Source organism: Panthera uncia, chromosome D1 (genome assembly GCF_023721935.1).
Source record: "Panthera uncia isolate 11264 chromosome D1, Puncia_PCG_1.0, whole genome shotgun sequence".
NCBI lineage: Eukaryota > Metazoa > Chordata > Mammalia > Carnivora > Felidae > Panthera > Panthera uncia.
This window is the reverse complement of record NC_064808.1, coordinates 1,129,220-1,149,049: the sequence shown is the minus strand read 5'-3', so window position 1 is coordinate 1,149,049 and position 19,830 is coordinate 1,129,220. Positions and strand designations below refer to the sequence as shown.

At 57.3% G+C, this 19,830-nt stretch overlaps 1 protein-coding gene across 1 annotated transcript in view; it reads right to left on the bottom strand.

Moving 5' to 3' along the window:
• KCNQ1 (potassium voltage-gated channel subfamily Q member 1) overlaps positions 1-19,830 on the bottom strand; it is a 316,316-nt gene that overhangs the window by 63,489 nt on the left and 232,997 nt on the right. The window contains exons 12-15 of the mRNA XM_049615425.1: positions 15,940-16,015; positions 11,089-11,183; positions 10,148-10,194; positions 9,060-9,121 (exon numbers count right to left, since the gene is read on the bottom strand). Coding sequence (XP_049471382.1) covers positions 9,060-9,121; positions 10,148-10,194; positions 11,089-11,183; positions 15,940-16,015 — 280 coding nt within the window. The remainder of the gene's footprint in view (positions 1-9,059; positions 9,122-10,147; positions 10,195-11,088; positions 11,184-15,939; positions 16,016-19,830) is intronic.

Genomic DNA, 19,830 nt, shown 5'->3' with positions numbered 1-19,830 from the left:
TCTTTCTCTCTTTCTCTCTCTTTCTCTCTCTCTCTTTCTCTCTTTCTTTCTTTCTTTCTTTCTTTCATTAATGTGGTAGAAACTGACAAGCTGATTCTAAAACTTGTAGAAAAATTCATAGAGCTTAGAATGGGCAAAACAATTTGAGGGAGAAGAAGAAACTTGGAGGAATTACGCTCTCTGGGTTCAAAACATACTGCAAAGCTACAATCATCAAGACAGTGGGATGTAGATTTAAGGACAGGCATATGGATCAAGAGAACAGACTTGAGAATCCAGAAATAAGCCCACATGTTTATGCTCAATTGATTTCTGACAATATAATTTCTGTCTGACAACACAGTAGGAAAAATAGTCTTTTCAATAAAAGAGGCTGAGGTAATTGGATTTCTATAAGGAAAAAAAAAAGAAATAAAAAAAGGAACTTAACTTAGACTTGACCTCACACCACACCCCAAAATTAACTGAAAATAAATTATAGACCTGAATGTAACAGTTAAACCCATACAACTTCGAGAAGAAAACAGAAGAAAATGTTCATGGCCTTGGGTACACCACCAAAATCATGAGCTCTGCAAGAAACATACATTGGACTTCATTAAAATTTACAACTTTTGTTTTTAAAAGAAATGATTAGAAAAGCCGCAGAGGGGAGAAAATATTTGTAAGTCATATATCTCATAGAGTACTTGTATCTGGAACATATAAACCACTCTTACAACTCAATAACAGAATAAACTGCTTAGTTAGAAAACAGGCAGGAGAGTTGAATAAACATTTCACCAAACACGACTATGAATGTCCAACAGGCCCATGAAAGGTTGCTTGACGTCATTAGTGATTAGGGAAATGCAAATCAAACCCACGATGGGATACAATTACATACTCACCAGGTCGGCTGAAATAAAAAAGACCAACCCTACGGTGTATTTGTAAGGATACAGAGAAAGTGGAACCTCTGGACATTACTCGTGGGAAATCAAAATGGTCCAGACCCCTTTGGGAAACAGGTTAGAAGTTTGTTAGAAAGGTGAAAAGAGACTTACCATAAAAGCCATCAGTTCCTCTCTTACGAACCTAACTAAGAGAAAGGACAACATGTGCCCATACAAAGACTTACAGATAATGGTTCAAGGCAGCATTACCTATAATACCCCCAAACTGGAAACTATTCAAATGTCCATCAACTGGCAAAAGGATAAACAAAATGCGGTCTAGCCACACAACGGAATACTAGTGAGCATTAACAAGGAAAGAGATAGACGGCACGACACAGAGGAATCTCAGGAACATTACGTTATGTAAAAAAAGCCACACTCAGAACACCACAAGTTGGATGGCTCCGTTTATATGAGACACTTACAAAAGGCACATTTCTAGCCGTATAGAAACTTGATACAAAGACCGAAAGCAGATCAGTTTTTGACTATGGTTGGGGTGGGAAATGGCAATGACTGCAAATGGAATTGGGAGAATTGGGGAGATGTTGAAAATGTTCTCAAGCTTAATTTTTTGTTCTTTAGAGGAGATCTTTTTTATTTGTTTTAATATGAAATATATTGCCAAATTGGTTTCCATACAATACCCAGTGCTCATCCCAACAGATGCCCTCCTCAATGCCCATCACCCACCCCCCCCTCCCTCCCACCCCCCATCAACCCTCAGTTTATTCTCAGTTTTTAAGAGTCTCTTATGGTTTGCCTCCCTCCCTCTCTAACTTTCTTCCCCCTCCCCCATGGTCTTCTGTTAAGTTTCCCAGGATCCACATAAGAGTGAAAACATATGGTATCTGTCTTTCTCTGCCTGACTTATTTCATTTAGCATAATACCCTCCAGTTCCATCCACGTTGCTGCAAATGGCCAGATTTCATTCTTTCTCATTGCCACGTAGTATTCCATTGTGTATATAAACCACCATTTCTTTATTCATTCATCATTTCTTTCATTCATTCATCATTCATCATTCATTCATCTTCATTCATTCATCACTTCTTTATTCATTCATTCATTCATTCATTCATCAATGAATTATGGCTCTTTCCATAATTTGGCTATTGTTGAAAGTGCCACTATAAACATTAGGGTACGAGTGCCCCTATGCATCGGCACTCCTGTATCCCGTGGGTAAATTCCTAGCAGTGCTATTGCCGGGTCATAGGGTGGATCTATTTTTAATTTTTTGAGGAACCTCCACACTGCTTTTCAGAGCGGCTGCACCAGTTTGCATTCCCACCAACAGTGCAATATGGCCAGCTAATCTTTGACAAAGCAGGAAAGAATATCCAATGGAAAAAAAGGCAGTCTCTTTAACAAATGTGCTGGGAGAACTGGACAGCAACATGCAGAAGGATGAAACTAGACCACTTTCTTACACCATTCACAAAAACAAACTCAAAATGGATAAAGGACCTGAATGTGAGACAGGAAACCATCAAAACCCTAGAGGAGAAAGCAGGAAAAAACCTCTCTGACCTCAGCCGCAGCAATTTCTTACTTGACACCTCTCCAAAGGCAAGGGAATTAAAAGCAAAAATGAACTATTGGGACCTCATGAAGATAAAAAGCTTCTGCACTGCAAAGGAGACAATCAACACAACTAAAAGGCAAATTTTAGGAACGGGAAAAGATATTTGCAAATGACATATCAGACAAAGGGCTAGTATCCAAAATCTATAAAGAACTCGCCAAACTCCACACCCAAAAAACAAATAATCCAGTGAAGAAATGGGCAGAAAACATGAATAGACACTTCTCTAAAGAAGACATCCGGATGGCCAACAGGCACATGAGAAGATGCTCAACGTCGCTCCTCATCAGGGAAATACAAATCAATACCACACTCAGATATCACCTCACGCCGGTCAGAGTGGCTAAAATGAACAAATCAGGAGACTCTAGATGCTGGCGAGGATGTGGAGGAAATCTTTTTTAAAATAATTTTTGTTATTATTTTTGAGAAAGAGAGAGAGAAGGGGGGAAGGGCAGAGAGAGAGGAGACAGAGGATCAAAGCAGGCTTCACACTGAGAGCAGAGAGCCGGATGTGGGGCTCGAACCCATGAACCATGAGATCATGGCCTGAGCCCAAGTTGGATGCTTAACCGACGGAGCCACGCACGTGCTCCTCAAGCTTAGTTTTGACAATGGCTGCACCTCGAACAAGAAGTTTACTAAAATTTGTTGTACGTTTACACTGCATGAATTTTATGGCATGCAAATTACACCTCAATTAAAGCTCCAAAAAAAAGATGTGCAAACAAAAGTAAGTTTGTATGGCAATGATAATATACTTCAAGGGCAAGCAAAACACTACTTGATATAAAGAGGATGCTACGTAAGTATAAAACACTGAATCCAGCAGTGACTATATAAAAAGTTGGATATATGCATCTAATCGTAAGATCTAAAAACATAAAGCAAAAGCTGACAGAAATGTAAGGAACACTAAATTCTCCACAACAGTAGGAATTTTGTTGTATTTCTCAGGAGTGATGGATTGGGTAGATAACAATATTCCAGTGAGAATATAGATTTCAAGAAAACGATTAGCAGGCTTGTCCTAATGGACATAAATATAACCCTGCACCCAACAACGTCAGGAGACAGATGGCATTCGAGTACAGAAGGTCCAGTTACAAGAATGGGCGACTTATTGTACCACAAAACACGTGTCACGGTATTTCAAAGGACTGATGTCACCCAATCACTTTCTCTGACAAGTGAGATTAGAAAGCTCCCACAATTCTACCAATGACAAAGGTCAGGCTGTAAAATAGCTGCTGGGGAAGATAAGGGGTCATCATGGAGATCAGAAAAACATAAGGGAATGAACATTAAATTTAAATGCTATATATCGGGGGCGCCTGGGTGGCTCAGTCGGTTAAGCGGCCGACTTCAGCTCAGGTCACGATCTCGCGGTCCGTGAGTTCGAGCCCCGCGTCGGGCTCTGGGCTGATGGCCCAGAGCCTGGAGCCTGCTTCCGATTCTGTGTCTCCCTCTCTCTCTGCCCCTCCCCCGTTCATACTCTGTCTCAAAAATAAATAAACGTTAACAAAAAAATTTAAAAAAAATAAATGCTATATATCAAAATTGGTTGATCCACTTTAAGTGCTATTCAGAGGAAAATGTATAACCTTAAATTCACATCTTAGAAATCTAGAAAGCCTGAAAATTAGTAACTATCCACCTAAGAAGAGAATGAGCCATGTTAAGGCCATGTAAATAGGAGGAAGCAAATGAAACGAAATGGAAACCTACAATAGTAAGGATCAACAAGGTCAAAAGTTTTTTATTTTTTTCACTAATATTAATGAATTTATTATCGACAAATAGTTGGCAAGCTCAACCAATGGGAAAAAATGTGAAGGCAAAATAAACGATATTGGCAATTAAGAAAGGTTCCTAGTTACTGAGGATACAGGCATTAGAATGATAATGCCAGGGGGCACCTGGGGGGCTCAGTCGGTCAAGCTTCCGACTCTTGATTTCAGCTCAGGTCATGATCTCACGGTTCGTGAGTCTGAGCCCCGTGTCGGGCTCTGCGCCAACAGAGTGGAGCCTCCTTGGGATTCTCTCTCTCCCTCTCTTTGCTCCTCCCCCACTCACACACTCTCTCTCTCAAAATAAATAAGTAAAAAGTAAAAAAATAAAACGATAATGCCAGTAAGTTGGAAAACTGAGAAGAAATGTACACATTTCTAGAACGTACAACTCAACAAAACTGACACAAGAAGAGATGGAAAACCTGTGTCCTACAACCGTTGAGGCCATTGACTTAGAACGTGAAGTCTTCCCGCAAAGAAAGCACCAGGCCTAGCTGGCTTTACCTTTAAACGTCACTAAACATTCAAGGGAGGAAAAAAAATCCTAATTCTAAGTAAAATATTCTAGAATACAGGAAAAGAGGGAACACCTCTCGGCCCACTCAGCGAGGTTCACATAAATTTCATACCAGAACCTGCTGAAGACAGCACAGAAAAGGACAGTTCGGTTGTGTGTGTATCTCGCACATAAATTCCAATGCAAAACTCCTGAAGCAAATACTAGCCAGCGGGTTTCAGCAGCGCCTGGGAAATGACGCACAACGTGAGGTGGGGGTGGGTGAGGCCAGAGACCAAACGGACGGCCGGACGATCACCTAGTGGGAGAGGACAAACACCTAGAGGCTGCAGGGAGGCCGTGGTGTGCAGCAGGGCAGGGCATCAAGGCGGCTCCTGGGGGTGAGCGGGGAGGGGGTTGCTGGGATGATGGGGCCTCAGGCCAGCTGGCGGCTGGGGGGATTAGGCCAGAGCAAGGGAGCCGAGTCTGGCGCAGACTTCAAGGCCTGGGTAGCTGGGCTTATCTGATCCGAAGGGAGGGGGCCAGGGCAGCTGTGGCGGGGGGCTTTCGTGTCCAGGAGAAAGGTATGCCTGGCCAGGGCCTGGGACGGGAGCCTGCGGAAGGAGGGTCAGGTGTTGGGGGGCCCCTTCCCACCCACACCCTCTGAACCGGGGCCTGCAAACCCAGGCCTTCCAGGCTTTAAGCCGTGGACGTTTCCGGCAGAAACAGAAGAAAGAAATGCTCCCGGCCCCAGCCCACCGTGTTCCTCGTATCAGCAAAAGCAGCACGAACTGAACTTGCAAAATAAACAGGGCTCAACATAAACGGCGCAGCGGGTCCTGAGGACCGAGCTAAGAATACACACGGGGAGGAAGGTTGGAGCAGTCTTCCCCAGGGAGTCCCCAGGGAGCCAAGGGCACGCCTGTCCTCTGAGCAGCCCTGGAAGAACCGGGAGCCGGGGGCCGGGCAGGGGCCGTGTTCTCAGGACTCCTGTTCCGGGGCCTGTCTGAATCTGTGCCGCTCCCCTGGGCGGCTCGGCCTCCGGACCTTACTGCTTGCCCCCCCCCCCCCCCGCCCCGCCCCGCCCCCCCCTTGGCCCTCCACGCTTATACCCGGCCTCTCCTCCAACAGACCCCTCATATTTCCGTGTTTCTGAAGCACTTTCTGGCTCCCTCTGTCTCTGCACCTCAGCTCCCCGACCCCTCTGTGGCCTCCGCTGGGACCAGTTCTTCACCTAGCCGGCTATGTGACCCTGGGCAAGCGCTCCACCTCTCCGGGCCTCAGTTTCCCCACCTGTAAGAAAGGATTGGCTTGGCCACATACAAGTCCTTTCCGGAATACAGGCAGCACGGAGGAGCATGGGGTGGCTTTTTAGACAGAAGCATGCAAAGAGCGGTTCACACCGTTTCCTTTCACTACTGAAGGGAGGCCGGGGTGGGGGGCAGGTTCCCGGCCGTCTGGAGGGGGAGGCCCATGGGGGCACAGGCCATGGGGTGGGAATGCTCGGCAGCCAGGGGCGGGAACAGACGGGTGGGGGGCTCTGAGCTGGGGGAAGCCTCCACTGCCACACGCGAGCCGTGACGAGGGCTCGGGCAGTGAGTACATGGGCCCTTCTGTCCCATGTGGCCCCCTGGCCTGGACATAAGGAAAGGGGGCTCTCTGCAGGGAAATCGAGCCCCCCCCCCCGCCCGGAACAAGCTGAGCTAGCTTTCCCTGCAAGTGGACACCCCAGACCCCTGGTCTTTGGAACTGATCCGTTCCCGAGAATGGGGGCCAGCAGCCGTGCAGCCCAGATGCCCCTCTCCCCCTCCTCCTCCAGCCTCTGGCCTGCAGCTCCGAGAGCCCGCCTGGGACGGGGCACCCGGACCGCTGAGGCCTGAGGGCCGGCCCGGTGGCGGTGGGGTTAGGGAAGGCCCAGGGATTTCCTGCCCCCGGCTTCCTGCAGTGCAGTCAGCAGGATTGCTCGGGGGGTTGTTTATAGTCCCGATGGGCCCAGTGATAACTGTGATAATGTGGGGCCCGGGACGTGCCACTCTGCCCTCTGGACCTGGCGAGGCCCTTTCCCAGGGCCTGTCCCCCGAGGGGGCATGGGCCGGCGGTGGGGGAGGGCCGGGGCAGGCCGAGGGGTGGCCTCTGCCCAGGGCAGCCCATCTCCAGCAGTGCCTCGAGGGATGACAGTGGGGCTGAGGCTGGGCGGGGAGCATGGCCTGCCCGGGACCGTGGCGACCCTCAGCAGATGAGTCCACCTCTCAGCCCGAGCCGGTCCCCACAGCAGGAGGGGGTGGAGACCGCCCAGAACCGGCCTCCCTAATCGCCGCCCGTGTGGACGTCCGAGCCTTTACCGCCCAGCCACGGCCCCTCTCCCGGGTGCCGAGGCCGCTGGGGGCTTTGTTCCCAAACCTTGTCGCCAGGGATCAGGGACTCCGGAAAACACTTCTTTGTTGTTCAGATCTGAAGAAACGCGGGCACGTAGTTCTGTTTCCCCAAGGCCAGCGCTGGCCCCACCTCGGCCTACCACGGTTCTGCATCCTGGGTCTCAGGCCCCGCAGGCTGCTGGATGACATTGTTCCAGCCTGGGGAGGGGGCGCTGCTCCCCGAGACCCTGTCTCCTACCCACTGTCGCCCCCAGAGGACATCAGGCTCAGTCTGAGTTTAAAGGGGTGGCCTGTCCTGAGACCTGGCGGGCAGAGCTGTGAGAAAGCCCGAGAACAGCAGGGCAGAGGGTCAAGGAGAGGCGAGCACATCTGGAAGCTGGCGGAACAGGGGCCACTCCCAGGGCCGTCGGGGGCAGGAAGGCTCATGCACCCACGGGCCGCCATAATTCCTGTCGGCTGTGGGGGCCGGGGTTCCAGGGCTGGGTGCGGAGGTCGGGGAGAGGGGCCTGGGTCTATTCCTTGCTCGAGCGCTGCTTCCTTGGGCGTCTAGAAGCCCCCACACAGGTGCCTGGCCTGCTGCACTGAGTGTGGCCACCAGCTGCTTCTAGAAGGGCATGGCAGCCCCGAGCCCCTGGCCCCAGCACAAAGAAGAGAGAGTGCCAAGGATACACCTTGTTCATGGCAGCGGCGAAGCCCGGGGTCCCTGGGCCTCTGGTACCTCCCGACTGGTCCCGTCCTGCCAGGCAGGGCCGTCCGCCACCGGGTGAGAGCAGGCCAGGTACCCGCCCGCCTCAGGCCCGCACTGGCCAGAGGGCCAGGCCCTGCGGCAGGGTCAAATGTGTCAGCTGGCCAGGCCCGGAGTGAGGGTCCCTGTGGCACCTGGACGGTGCTCCCCCCCGGCCTCCGCCTCGTCCCACACTGTGTCAGGGCCCAGCTGCCGGCCCGGGCCGGGGGCAGATGAAGCAGGTGGGGAGGTGGCGACGCTGCGGCTGAAAGCGGGCCAGAGCCCGGCGTTGCCGGGGAAACCGAGCGGCAGACACAGGCCCTGCCCAGCAGAAATTCCTCTATTTTTAGCCTCCCAGCTACTTTCAGATAAAGCCCGTGTAGACGGACGAGCTGTCGGGCAAGATAACAGCCCGCTCCAGACCACAGAGATTTCACAGGGTGGGCCTGAGCCTGAGAAAGGCCCTCCCACTCCCCAGAGCCTCCCTCGGCCCCCAGGGCACCCCGGGAAGAGGCCCCCCGGGCTGAGAGGCCCGCAAGGCTGCTGGGGGAGTGGGGGCACCCTGGGGGGCCGAGCGCCCTGTGCCTGGGGCAGAGGGAGCACGGGTTTTGCGGCACAGAATTGGAATCCCGGGCCCGGGGTCCCACCTGGCCGCCCAGCAGGGCCTTGGCCGGCCCGGCCACCACCTCCGTCAGAGCCCTACAGCCGCGGGTCCTCGAGCACGCGACCCTTCCTCCCTGCCCACGCACGATGATGCACCTGCGTGCCACGGTCAGCACCTCTGATGTTCCCCCAGACGGCACTGCCCGCCCCCCGCGCGCACCGGGAGGGGCCCGTGGGCACTGGCTGCCGCTGGTCAGTAAAGAAGCCACTTGCCAGAGGTCTACAAACCAGGCGCCAGGGGACCGACGCCCAGCTTCATCCAGGGAGGTGGATGTGAGCCGGATCTCGGGGAGCTCCCGGGGCCGTGCGAACCGCACTGGGCACAGGAGGAGGGGGCAGGGAGGCCCGCAGCCCCCTGGCACCCCCGGAATCCCGTACGGCAGCTCAGGACGGATGTGGGCGAGCGAACGGCCGCCGCGGGTGCCAGCCCCCGGGACGGTGACCGGCAGAGCCAGCGGGGGGCCGGGCCCCTCGCGCCTACCTTGTCTTCTACCCGGTTGAGGCGGGCCCCGATGGTGTTGCTGCCCCGGTCCTTGCTCTTCTCTGTGGGGTAGAGCACCAGAATCAGGGACAGGGGCAGAACCGGGGCAGGGCCTCAGAGAGCAGGGCGACGGGGGTTGGGGGCTCACCTGGGAGGACATCTCTGCAAGCTCTTCCCTGCTGGGAGCTCCAGACGTGGGCTGGGCAGGGAGCCCCGTGGCCCACTGCCTCTTCAGGTCTGTGACCACCCAGGCACCCCCACAACTCTTGCACTATTTCAAACTTTTTTTTATTATTCTTGCATTTGTTTTGGTTTTGGTGATCTGTCATCAGTGACGGGACTCGCCGAGAGCCCAGATGACGGTTTGCACTTCTGAGCAACAAAGTTCGTTTTAATTAAGGCGTGCACGTTGGTTTTGCAGACATATGCCGTCGCACACAGTAGACTAGAATTTGGTGTAAGCGTAACTTTTACGTGCACCGGGAAACCCTAAAATCCTTTGGCTCACTTTATTGCGACATTTGCTTTATCGCGGTGGTCTGGGAACGAACGTGGACCTTCTGTGCCCCCTGTCCCCCGCCCCAGGCTGCACTAGCCCTGCCCAGGCCGAGCTGCCCTGCCTTCTGGCCCCTGTGTGAGCCACGGCTCCCGCTTGAACTTGGGCCAGGCCGATCCCAAGGAACTTCCTAGTGTGACCGTAGCCCCGCTCAAGAGGACACGAGGAGTCAGAGCTGGAGAGTGGCATCCCCCTCACTGCTGCTGATGGCCCCTCGGGCTCTGGGCTGGCTACTCACCCCCCGAGCCCCCTTCCCCAGGTCTCCTCCTTCATAGGATACGGGTCACGTTCCTACCTCTAGATCTCTGATGGCCTAGAAGGCCTGCTGTTTAAAGGGACCCACGTGGTTCCTTGCACTAACTGAAACTTTCTCCGTAGGGCGCGTAATTCCAGGGCACTTGGCTCAGGGTTGGGTCCACCTGGTCCCCTCTGGCGTGTTGAATGTCCTGTACCTCTGAGGCCCTGGTGGCCCATTCTGGTGGGGAGAGGCAGGTGAGGGTGCTGGCCACCCTATGTTGACGTGGGAACCCACCTGAGACAGAGATGAAAAGGGACGGCTTCCCGATGGACTGGTCCAGCCTGGGAGGGAGACAGACGGGGACGAGCTCGTGCTGGGCCTGGGCACCGCGCATGCACTCAGCCCACTGGTGGGTGGACAGGCAAGGTGCCCAGCAGCGCGACAAGCCACCCACCCCTTTCGGGGGCACCCACAAAGCTGCCGGGGGCTTTCCAGGCCCCAGAGGCTGTACTACTACGGGCAGGGGGCTCAGAGGTGGGGAGCAGTGGCTGGAAAGCCCCTTAGACGTACCCCCTGGGCAGCGCAGGGCCTCAGGACTGCCCAGTGTCCTGTCATTGTCTTGTAAGTGGCCCAGGCCAGGTGCCTCAGCCACACTCAGAGAGAACGTCCGTCCCGCGAGTGAGCCCTTCCAGAGCGAGGCCAGGTTGCCGAGATGGGTGGGCTTCCTATCCCTAGAGCGGGTTAGCCATGGGGCTGGGCGGGGTGGGGAGCAGCCCGAGGACAGGCACGGTGTCCCAGCCATACCCTGTGACACAGGCCGTTGGGTTCCCAGGCTAGCCCGCGGTAGAGGCACAGCTGGCCTGAGCCTGCGCAGGGCCCAAGGACCATGCTGCCTCCATGGGAACGAGGGCTCCGGGCTCGAAGCCAGAGCCTGGAACACGGTGGCTCCCAGTACTTAGGGTTCGCGGCTCCAGGTCTAGGACTGGGACAGCCCAGGGTGCAGACCTGGAGGGGGGGGGGGCGGGGCTTTGCCCCTGGCAGTCTCCTGGGCGGTGGGCGAGTCCTGGGGCGGGGCCTGGCCCTTGCCCGGAAGTGGGGAGTAGGAGGCCCGTGCTGTGGGTGGGGCGGTGGGAAGGGCTGCCCAGGGTCGCGCGGGGGAGGGGTGGGGGGGGTGTGCGGGAGGGGGCCCCACCCCGCCGACCTCCCTGTCCTGCGATCTCGGCAGCAGCGCCCACCTTCTCTGCAGCTCCTTGATGCGCACCATGAGGTTGAGGTGGCCCTGGGAGTACTGCTCGATGACGTCCCGCACGTCGTAGGGCTTCCGCGCTTGCTGCAGGGCGGAAAGATGCGTCACCCCCCGCCCCGCGGGCAACTCGGGCAACTCGCAGGGAAGCCGCCCGCCTCCAGGGGCCCCTTGTGGGTTTAAGGAGGTTACCCCTGGGGCCCGACAGGGCAGTGCTGGCCCAGCACGCCCTCTCCAGTGGCTCGGCTGCTCCAGTCTTGGTCACTGGGGCTGGGTGATCCCGGGCCGGTGCTTGGCCTCTCTGGGCCTTAGCTTCCCGCTCACTCACCGCGGGGGCCTGCCTGCTTTCCCTTTCCAGGTTACCAGCCTCTGTTCTTGGGAAGAGCTGGTCCTGCTGATGGGCACACACAGCTCTGTGCAACCACTGTCCCCCTGGCCCCAAGCTGAACCTGGACACACTCGCGGACAGGTGCGCCCACTGTTCTCAGGGAGGCGGGGGGGGGGGGTGGCCCGCTCTGCCCTCTTCCCAGGTAGTCTCCGTGGCAGGTGGAGGTGGCCTCAGGTGACAGCCTCAGCCAGCCGTGCCTGCTGTCTGGCACAGGCCGTCCGCCGGGCTTCTGAGGCCGCCAGGGCAGAGGGGCTGTTTGCACAGCAAGCCTGGGGCCGCACAGGGCAGGGCAGCTGACCCCAAGGCACCTGGGCTTGGTGCCAGCTCTGAGCCCGTAAATGCACATGGTGCTCAGGTGAAATCACCAGAAACGACAACAGAGAGAATGAGGCTTCGTATGATGCCAGTGAAACCTCAAGCCGCATTTATGGCCCCGTTCCCAGGAGCCCGTGGGCCGAGGGTCTCCACCAGGTAGCAGCAGGCCGGCTGCATGGGGGTTCGATGGCCCAGGAGGCCCTTCACCCACACAAGCCAGCCAGAGCTGCGTGGGGACGTAGAACCCGTCTACCCAAGGGCCCAGGGTCCTCGTTAGCACTGAAGAGTCCACGTTAGCAATGAGTTTGGGGGTGCTGCCTCTTGCTGAGGAGGGCAAAGGCCCGGACATCTTGGTGCAGCAGGCCGGCTGGGTCAGAGGCCAAGAAGGAATGAGGTGCAGCTACCCCACCCGATGTCAGGGCCGGCTCTCGAGCCTGGGGGCCCCTGGGGACATGTCCCCCTGCCCACCTGAGGCCTCCCCTCCTTGGGGTGCCCTCTCCCCCCGAGACTGGGGCTACCCTAGTCTGAGGCCGTGGCCACCCCTGCTTCCCCAGAAAGACGGGCCCCCCTGAGGGCACCTCCTTCAGATCCCTGGGTACCCTTCTGACATGCCCAGGGGCCCTGCACTCAACACGGGCACCCTGGCATTATGCTTGCCAGGCCCAAGTAGGTCCAAGGAGAGGTCCAAGGCAGGACCTTGGAGGAGGTCCAAGGCAGAGGCCTCCCCCTCCCAGGGGCCCAGGGGGTTCCTGCGCCCCACACGATCTACCAGGGGGGCCCTCACAGGCAACATACAGTCCTTCTCTGGGCCCCGAGTCAGGACCCTGAGATTGGCGGGACTGGGATTGCCCTGATCTTCCCCAAACCATAGCTGTGCCCCCAACAGAAAGACCTACAACCATGCGGGGCCCCAGAACCACCCGTGTCACCTTGTGGGCCGCATGCCAGGTCCGTCCCGACATCACAGGGTCGGGCACGGGCTGGGACTCCAGGCCGTCCACACTGAGCTGAGTGACGGTCATCAAAACAACACTTGGGTACGGGCTAGTGCTAATGTCCCCAGATCTTGGTTTTTCCTTCTGTGTGATGGGGGATGCCGATCCCTGACCGTCCCTTCTGCAAGATGGGAATGGGAATGTCTGCTCGTCCCTTCTGTAAGAGTCTGAGCTCTTCCTTGGTGCACGCTGAAGGCGGCCCTGAGTCATGACAGCCTGCTGTGGGCCAAAGCGCTTTGTGAGGCACGTGGCACCTACAGGCATGCCGTGAGGTCTGGGGCAGGCTGGGGCACCGGCTGGCTTCAGAGTTCAAGGCGGTGCAGGCCTGGCCTGGGGTGGGGCACATCCCCGTGCCGGGCTCCCAGACAGGCTGGAGGTCATGGAGGGTGGCGTGTAGGGAGACCCGGGCACCTGAGCGTGTTGGGACTTTGGTGTGCACAAATGTGCCTTTGGGCAGGCACGGGAGTGCGGGAGCGTGTACGCCTGCAGAGGAGGGGTGGCTCTCTGGGCGTGGCTCGGGGGTAAGGCTGCTGGGCACGGCCCCGCCCACCTCACCTTGGTCAGAGCATAGACCACAGGAGGGTCAGTGACACCGGCTGAGACCCAGGGCCCGTGGCCCAGTGGGGCCCTAGGCCCTCTGAGACTTCTCTTAGTACGGATGAGCCCCCCAGGGTCTGGTCCCCACTCCTGGAGGCCTCTGTCCAAGGGGCTGCCTGGGTCCCAGCTGCAGAAACCATCTCAGCTTTCTCTCCAGAGCTAGTTTCCTCCGGCCGCAGCAGCCGGAGCCTGAGATGAGCTGAGATAATGCAGGGCCGACCAGACTGACCGACGGTGGACACGGGAGTTCAAGGCAAACTCGGAGGCCTACGAGGCTCTGGCTCCTCTGGCCAGACACAGGGGCGGCCCGCCGGGCACTTATCGGCCAGCCAGCGAGGCAGGCGGGGGGCCACCCGCCACGTCTGCGGCCCCTGAGGCTGGGGGTGGGGAGGGGTGCGGGCGCAGGCAGACAGACAGGGGGGAAGGGAAGGCATCCCTGACAGCTGGGCCTGGGCCGGAGCCCTGCAGAGCTCCTCCCTGCCAGGGGCTCCCCGCCCCCCCGCCACTGCTACCTTGTGGGTCCCTCCCCCCCATCCCTGTCCCTCCCTGCAACAAGGGCCAGCTGGTGAGGCTGAGGCCGCCCCTGTCCCCGCCTTGCCTGAGAGCCCGTGTGCCCCGCAAGAACAAATCGCGAGGCTCTCAGAGCCTCTCCATTCAAAGGGCCCCACCTGCTTTACTCGAGGCCCCCAAGGGTCCTGTGCACAGGGGTGCGTCAGAGAGCAGGGAAGGTGGGGCTGCCCGGCCTGCTTCTGGGGGCCTCCCAGGCCACTTGCAGGGCCCTGGCCTGTGTTGTGCGGCAGGCAAGGGGAACCCCAGCCTGGAAGGAAGTACAGGGCCCCTACTGCCCCTACTGATGCGAGCAGGTAGTTTTCTCGCCTGCATTTCCAGGACAGGGTGCTCCCCAAGTCAGCTCCAGCCCCTGAACCCCGTCTGCCAGGAACAAACTTTGTCCCGAGCGGGAAGCTGCCCGCATTACCCCCGACCGGGGCCTGCCAGAAGCCCCGAGTTTCTGCCTGCCATGCTGGGTGTGCTTAAATCCTGGCAACAGCACCCCACCCCCCACCCCCGGAAGCCCGCTGTCCACCCTGGCACAGCCGACCCCCACCACTGTTCCTGCTGTGCTCAGGCGGTAGGCCCGGCCCTGGAGCCTCAGGGGCCTGGCTTCTGGGGCTGGGGGCCATCCCCACCCTGGAAGATGCCCCACGGAGCCCACTGCTCCACCAGGCTGATGTCTGGTATCAGCTGTCACTGCCAGGCTGCTCGCCAGTGAGGGCGGCACATCCCGGTCCTTCCCGGGGTCCCCTTGGTCCTGCCCAGACCGGACCCCTGGAGGGGGTTCCCGTAGCTGCACACCGCTCGTTAGTGGGGGGCGGGAGGCTCGCCGAGGGGCGCTCCTGGGGCTCAGATCAGTGGCGGTCATCTCTGGGGAAGATGCTCCCCAAAAGCTGGCCGCGTGTGACGGCCGTGTGCGGGACGTGAGGACGCCGTCTCACGCCAATCTCTCGGGCTCTTGGTTCCCGTTACAGATGGGGAAGAACCGCCATGGCCCTGCCTCCAGAACCCCCCACCGAGTCGGGCTCCGTGGCCCAGATGGGTGTGGGCTCTGCCGAAGGGGCCGCGTGGAACCTGCAGCTGGGAGCAGGACACAGGGGCACGGGTTCTCGCCCCAGCCCTGCGGGGTCCGCGCTGGGGGAAGTGAGCAGGTCAGCCCCCGCCCTTCCCTGCTTGGGGCTCTGGACGCTGCCACTGCTCTGGGTGGCCCCCAACCCCCATTCTAGCGGGCAGTCACTTTTTAAAGGCGCTGGTGGCCAAGCCTTCTGGAAAGAGAATGAGCAGCCCCGCGGGTCCCCGTTTCTGAAGTCTACATGCTCTCAGAGTGAGGGCTGAGCCCGGGACCTCCTCAGACCAAGGACTGTCCCCACAGCAGGAGGAAGGAGCTGTGCCTGCTACCAGCTGGCTTTCTTCTGGGGGCCCCAGAAGACCCAGCCCGGGACGGACAGCTGCTGGGGGATGGGAGCCCTCGGGCTCCAGCCCCACCAGCCGAGGAGCCCCCCACCTCTCCCTGTAAAGGTGGGCCACCCCCCTGGGGCAGGCAGGGCCGGGCTTCCCTTCCGTTCTCCTGACTCACGTGGGGGGTGGTGGAGAACAGGGCCAGGAGCACTGACTGCATGGGACGGGGCTCCAGGGTCTAGGGGACCCCACTTCCTGCCCAGGTGACGTGGGGCGGGCTTGGCACACTGTATGTCATTGCCATCATCAGTCAGTCACCTAGGGGAGGGCTGCGTGAGCCCCTGAGGCTCTGTGTGCACCCGGCTCCAGGCTGGACCCTAGGGCAGTGTCCTCCCAGGGGCCCGCTGTCTTCGGGGTGGAGAATGACGTTGTTTCAGGGTATCTGACGGGTGAAGGGTGAGGTCTAGGCTGTGGTAGGGTATGGGTGAGGTCTAGGCTCCATGCCCTACCGGGTATGGAGGCCTCGTAGTCTTGGCCGAGGGTGGACGAGCGGCTGCCGGGGCTGGCCAAGGGCAGGAGGGCTGAGCCTACGACTCACCTGGAATTTCTTCTTGGCCACAAAGTATTGCATACGCCGGATGACCTTGATGGTGGCCCGGTGGTGCTCCCGCAGCCTGTGGCAGAGAATGGAGAAGACGCATGAGTGGCCCCCCCGGGACGGTCATCCTGCGGCCGGCACTCTCAGCGTCTCGGTGTCTTCCCCAGTGCCTCCTGCGTGCAGGCTGGGCCCTTCCAGAAACGCGGAGGATGTTCACCCCACGGGATGGAGGTCTTCGAGACTCCATCCTGGCAGGGGAAGAGGGCGGGCCAGAGGCAAGAAGCTTTTAGCCAGCAGGAGGAGCCCAGAGGGACCCTTGCCTCGTCTGTTGCTTGGAAATGGTGCGGGAGTCAGAGTCCTGGGTTCATACGGGCTGTGCCCCTAACTCACAGCAGAACCACAGAAGCTTCTTTCCACCCTTGGGCCTTCAGGCTCCTCACCAGTATAATGGGGAAGGAGTACAGCGGGTGCCTGAAGCCCCTTTACGCTGGAACGTTCCCTGTCGCCACACATGCGCACGTGCTCGGAAAATGTAAGGGCTACAGGAGGAACAAGCCAGAGACAGTCACTGCCCGAGCCACTGTGTCAGGAGATTGTATTGTCTCCCCTGTCAAGTCCCTTCTAGAAACAAAGATCCTTCCGGAAACATGGCTGATGGTGTGCATAGAAAGACGTCTAGAAGGAAATACACCTGCACGGAAGCCGTGCGGCTTCGGCCACGCAGCCCGCGTGTGACCCGACCTCTGCCAAGAACCCCCACGAGATGAAGGAATAAACCAGCACAGTGGTGTGACGGCTGCGGGGCGACACGGCGACGTGAAGGGTTGAGATCCCAGAAAAGAGACCGACCACACGGGCCGTGCGTGTGGCCACACGTCTCCTCCTTTGAGCACTGATGCATTTGCCATGTAGCACACAGAGTCAGGCTCGTCGGGCTGGTGAGACAGACAGGGGAGTCCAGGGCCACAAAGACATCCAGGACTTGGGGGGACGGGAGCCCCTGAGCCGTGAGCCCCCTTTCACAGGACGTCCCCTTGAAGCATTTGTGGATTAAGCTGCACAGGCGTGGAGTAAGATTCTAGGAGGGTAAAAAGCTAAGCAGACAACTTGCAGACTTAGGTCACTGTGGAGGGGAGCACTGGGGTTCAGGGTCTACCCAGGAGATGGGACCCTGGGGCTCCCCAAGCTTTCAGTCGAGACCCCTATGGCCTCAAATCGTTTCAGTCTCCACCTGGAGCAAAGCGCCCTGCCCTGTGCCCTTTCCACACTGGAGGAAGACCAGATCATCTGCGGGGAGATAGCAGAGAGCCTGTACGTGGTGTTTTACGCTCAAAAGACCGACAACCAAGGGAGCAAACAGACCACAGAAACAGATCTAGGGATGTGACGCAGGCGATGTGCTGCGTACTTGAAGCTCCTCCATCAAGAGACGGCTCTGCTCTTCCCACTCTGCGAGTTTGGGGGAACCTGACGCTTGTTCCGACAAAAAGAATGCTGGGAAGCCACGCCGTGTACAGCCGATGCGTTCCTGGAACGCGGCCGCGTGAGCCCGTGTGAGCCGGCTGGCTGGGGCAGCCACACGGAGGAGAGCGGGGACCCCCAGTCAAGAGCCAGCATCAAGCGACACACGCACGAGCGAGGCCGCCCCTGACCATCCAGCCGCGGTTAAGCCGCCAGATGGCCGCACCTGCACGAACACGCACACGAAGCCGGCGGAACGGCCGCCCAGCCGAGCTGACCCCAGATTGCTGAGCCACAGGATCGTGAGCAAGAAAACGGGCTGTGGTCTTTTTAAATTTTTTATTTTTATTTATTTTATTTTCTATTTTGAGAGAGAGAGAGAGAGCGAGCATGTGCACGCACAAGCGGGGTGGGGGGGGGATGGAGGGAGAGGGAGAGAGAGAACCCCAAGCAGGCTCCACATGCAGTGCGGAGCCCCACGCGGGGCTGGACCCCACGACCCTGGGATCGTGACCCGAGCCGAAATCAAGAGTCAGACGCTCTACCGAGTGAGCCACGCAGGTGCCCCGAGACCCTCAAACGCACGGTGCTGGTTTGGGGACCGGGCATTGGACAAAGGCAGGAAACAGGGGCGGATGCCGTCACTCATCACATGAGACTCTGACGTGTCCTGTAGGGGTGAGTGAACCTTGTGCTGGGATTTACGGCCCGACGACAGCCTGTTGCGGACTGAAGACGGGTCAAGATCTTCTGTAGTTCTCCCAAGCAAGAGGAGAGGTCCCCCGTGGTGGGAGAGGGCCGTGAGTCTGAGCCGTGATCTCGAGACCTCGCAGCTCCCACCGTCATCCCGTCGGAATGCTGCTGCCCCACGGATGTGTCTGAGCGAGGCTGCTGCCGGGCTGCCGGCCGGGCAGCTCCAGACACGTGTGGCTGGAGGAGACCACCCAGTCCTGCCCAGCCGAGCCCAAGGGAGACCACCGGACGAGCGGCCCAAATGCTGACCCACGGACGCATGAGCAAACAGACAGCTATGGTTTGCTTCAGAGCTTTTAGATGAGGACTTTAAAGTAACCATGGCAGGGCCACCTGGGTGGCTCAGTTGGTTAGATGTCCGAAGCTTGATCTCACCATTGGTGGGATTGAACCCCGAGTCAGGCTCTGCGCTGGCAGGAAGGAGCCTGTGTGGGATTCTCTCTCTCTCTGCCCCCCCCCCCCCCGCTGCTTGTGCACACGTGCACGCACTCTGCCTCTCTCTCAAAATAAATAAATAAGCTTAAAAAAAATAAAGATCATGGGTTCAAGAAGATAGAAGGAGAATTCCACCAGAGAAAGGCAATCTGCGGTGAAAATAATAAAATGGAAATTCTAGAACAGAAAGGACAAGGATGGAAGGCAAGAATGCAGCAGATAAATTTGATGGCAGAGCGGGCACGCGACAACTGCAAGGGGACAGGCAGGTGGGAGCACGGAGACACAGCAGAATTAAACACACACAAAAAGGTAAGACGAGGGACATCTGGTTAAAAGTTCGTGTACGTGTGGAATCCCAGAAGGGGAGGGGACAAGTGGAGACTCGGTGGCTGAGAATTTTCCAGAAACGATGGAACACATCAGGCTGCAGATTCAAACAGCTCTTTAGATCCTTGGGCTTATGAGAGTAATGCCGCTGGGAAACAGGGAAGGTCATGGGAGCAGTGGAGGAGGGGATGGCCCATTATCCTGATGACTGGATGGAAGTTGGGTGACATCTTTAAAGTGCACAGGGAAGCATTCCAGACCCATCAAATATACCCTGAAATATGAAGATGAAAGTTGGGGCCCCTGAGTGTTAGGCGTCCGACTTCGGCTCAGGTCATGATCTCGCAGATCGTGAGTTGGAGCCCCACGTCGGGCTCTGTGCCGACAGCTCGGAGCCTGGAGCCTGCTTCAGATCCTGTGTCTCCCTCTCTCTCTGCCCCACCCCTGCTCACACTCTGTCTCTCTGTCTCTCTCTCTCTCAAAAGTAAATAAACATTTTAAAAAATTAAAAAAATATGAAGACAAAAGTAAAGTAAGAAAATCCTATAGGATTCTACTCAGATGAGGTCCCTAGAGGAGTCAGATTCATAGAGACAGACAGCAGGACGGTGGGATCCAGGGGCTGGGGGAGACGGATGACAGTTGGTGTTTAATGGGGACAGAGTTTCCGTTTCACAACATGAAAAAGTCCTGGAGATGGATGGTGAGGACAACTGCATGACACGTGAATGTGCTCAATGCCCCTGAGCTGTACACAAAAATGGTTAAGATGCTACATTTTATGTTATGTATATTTTACTACCAAAAAGAAAAAGGAAAAAAGAAAGGAAGGAAGGAAGAAATAAAGAAGAAAGGAAGGAGAGAAGGAAGGAAGGAAGGAGAAAGAAAGGAAGGAAGGAGAGACGGAAGGAA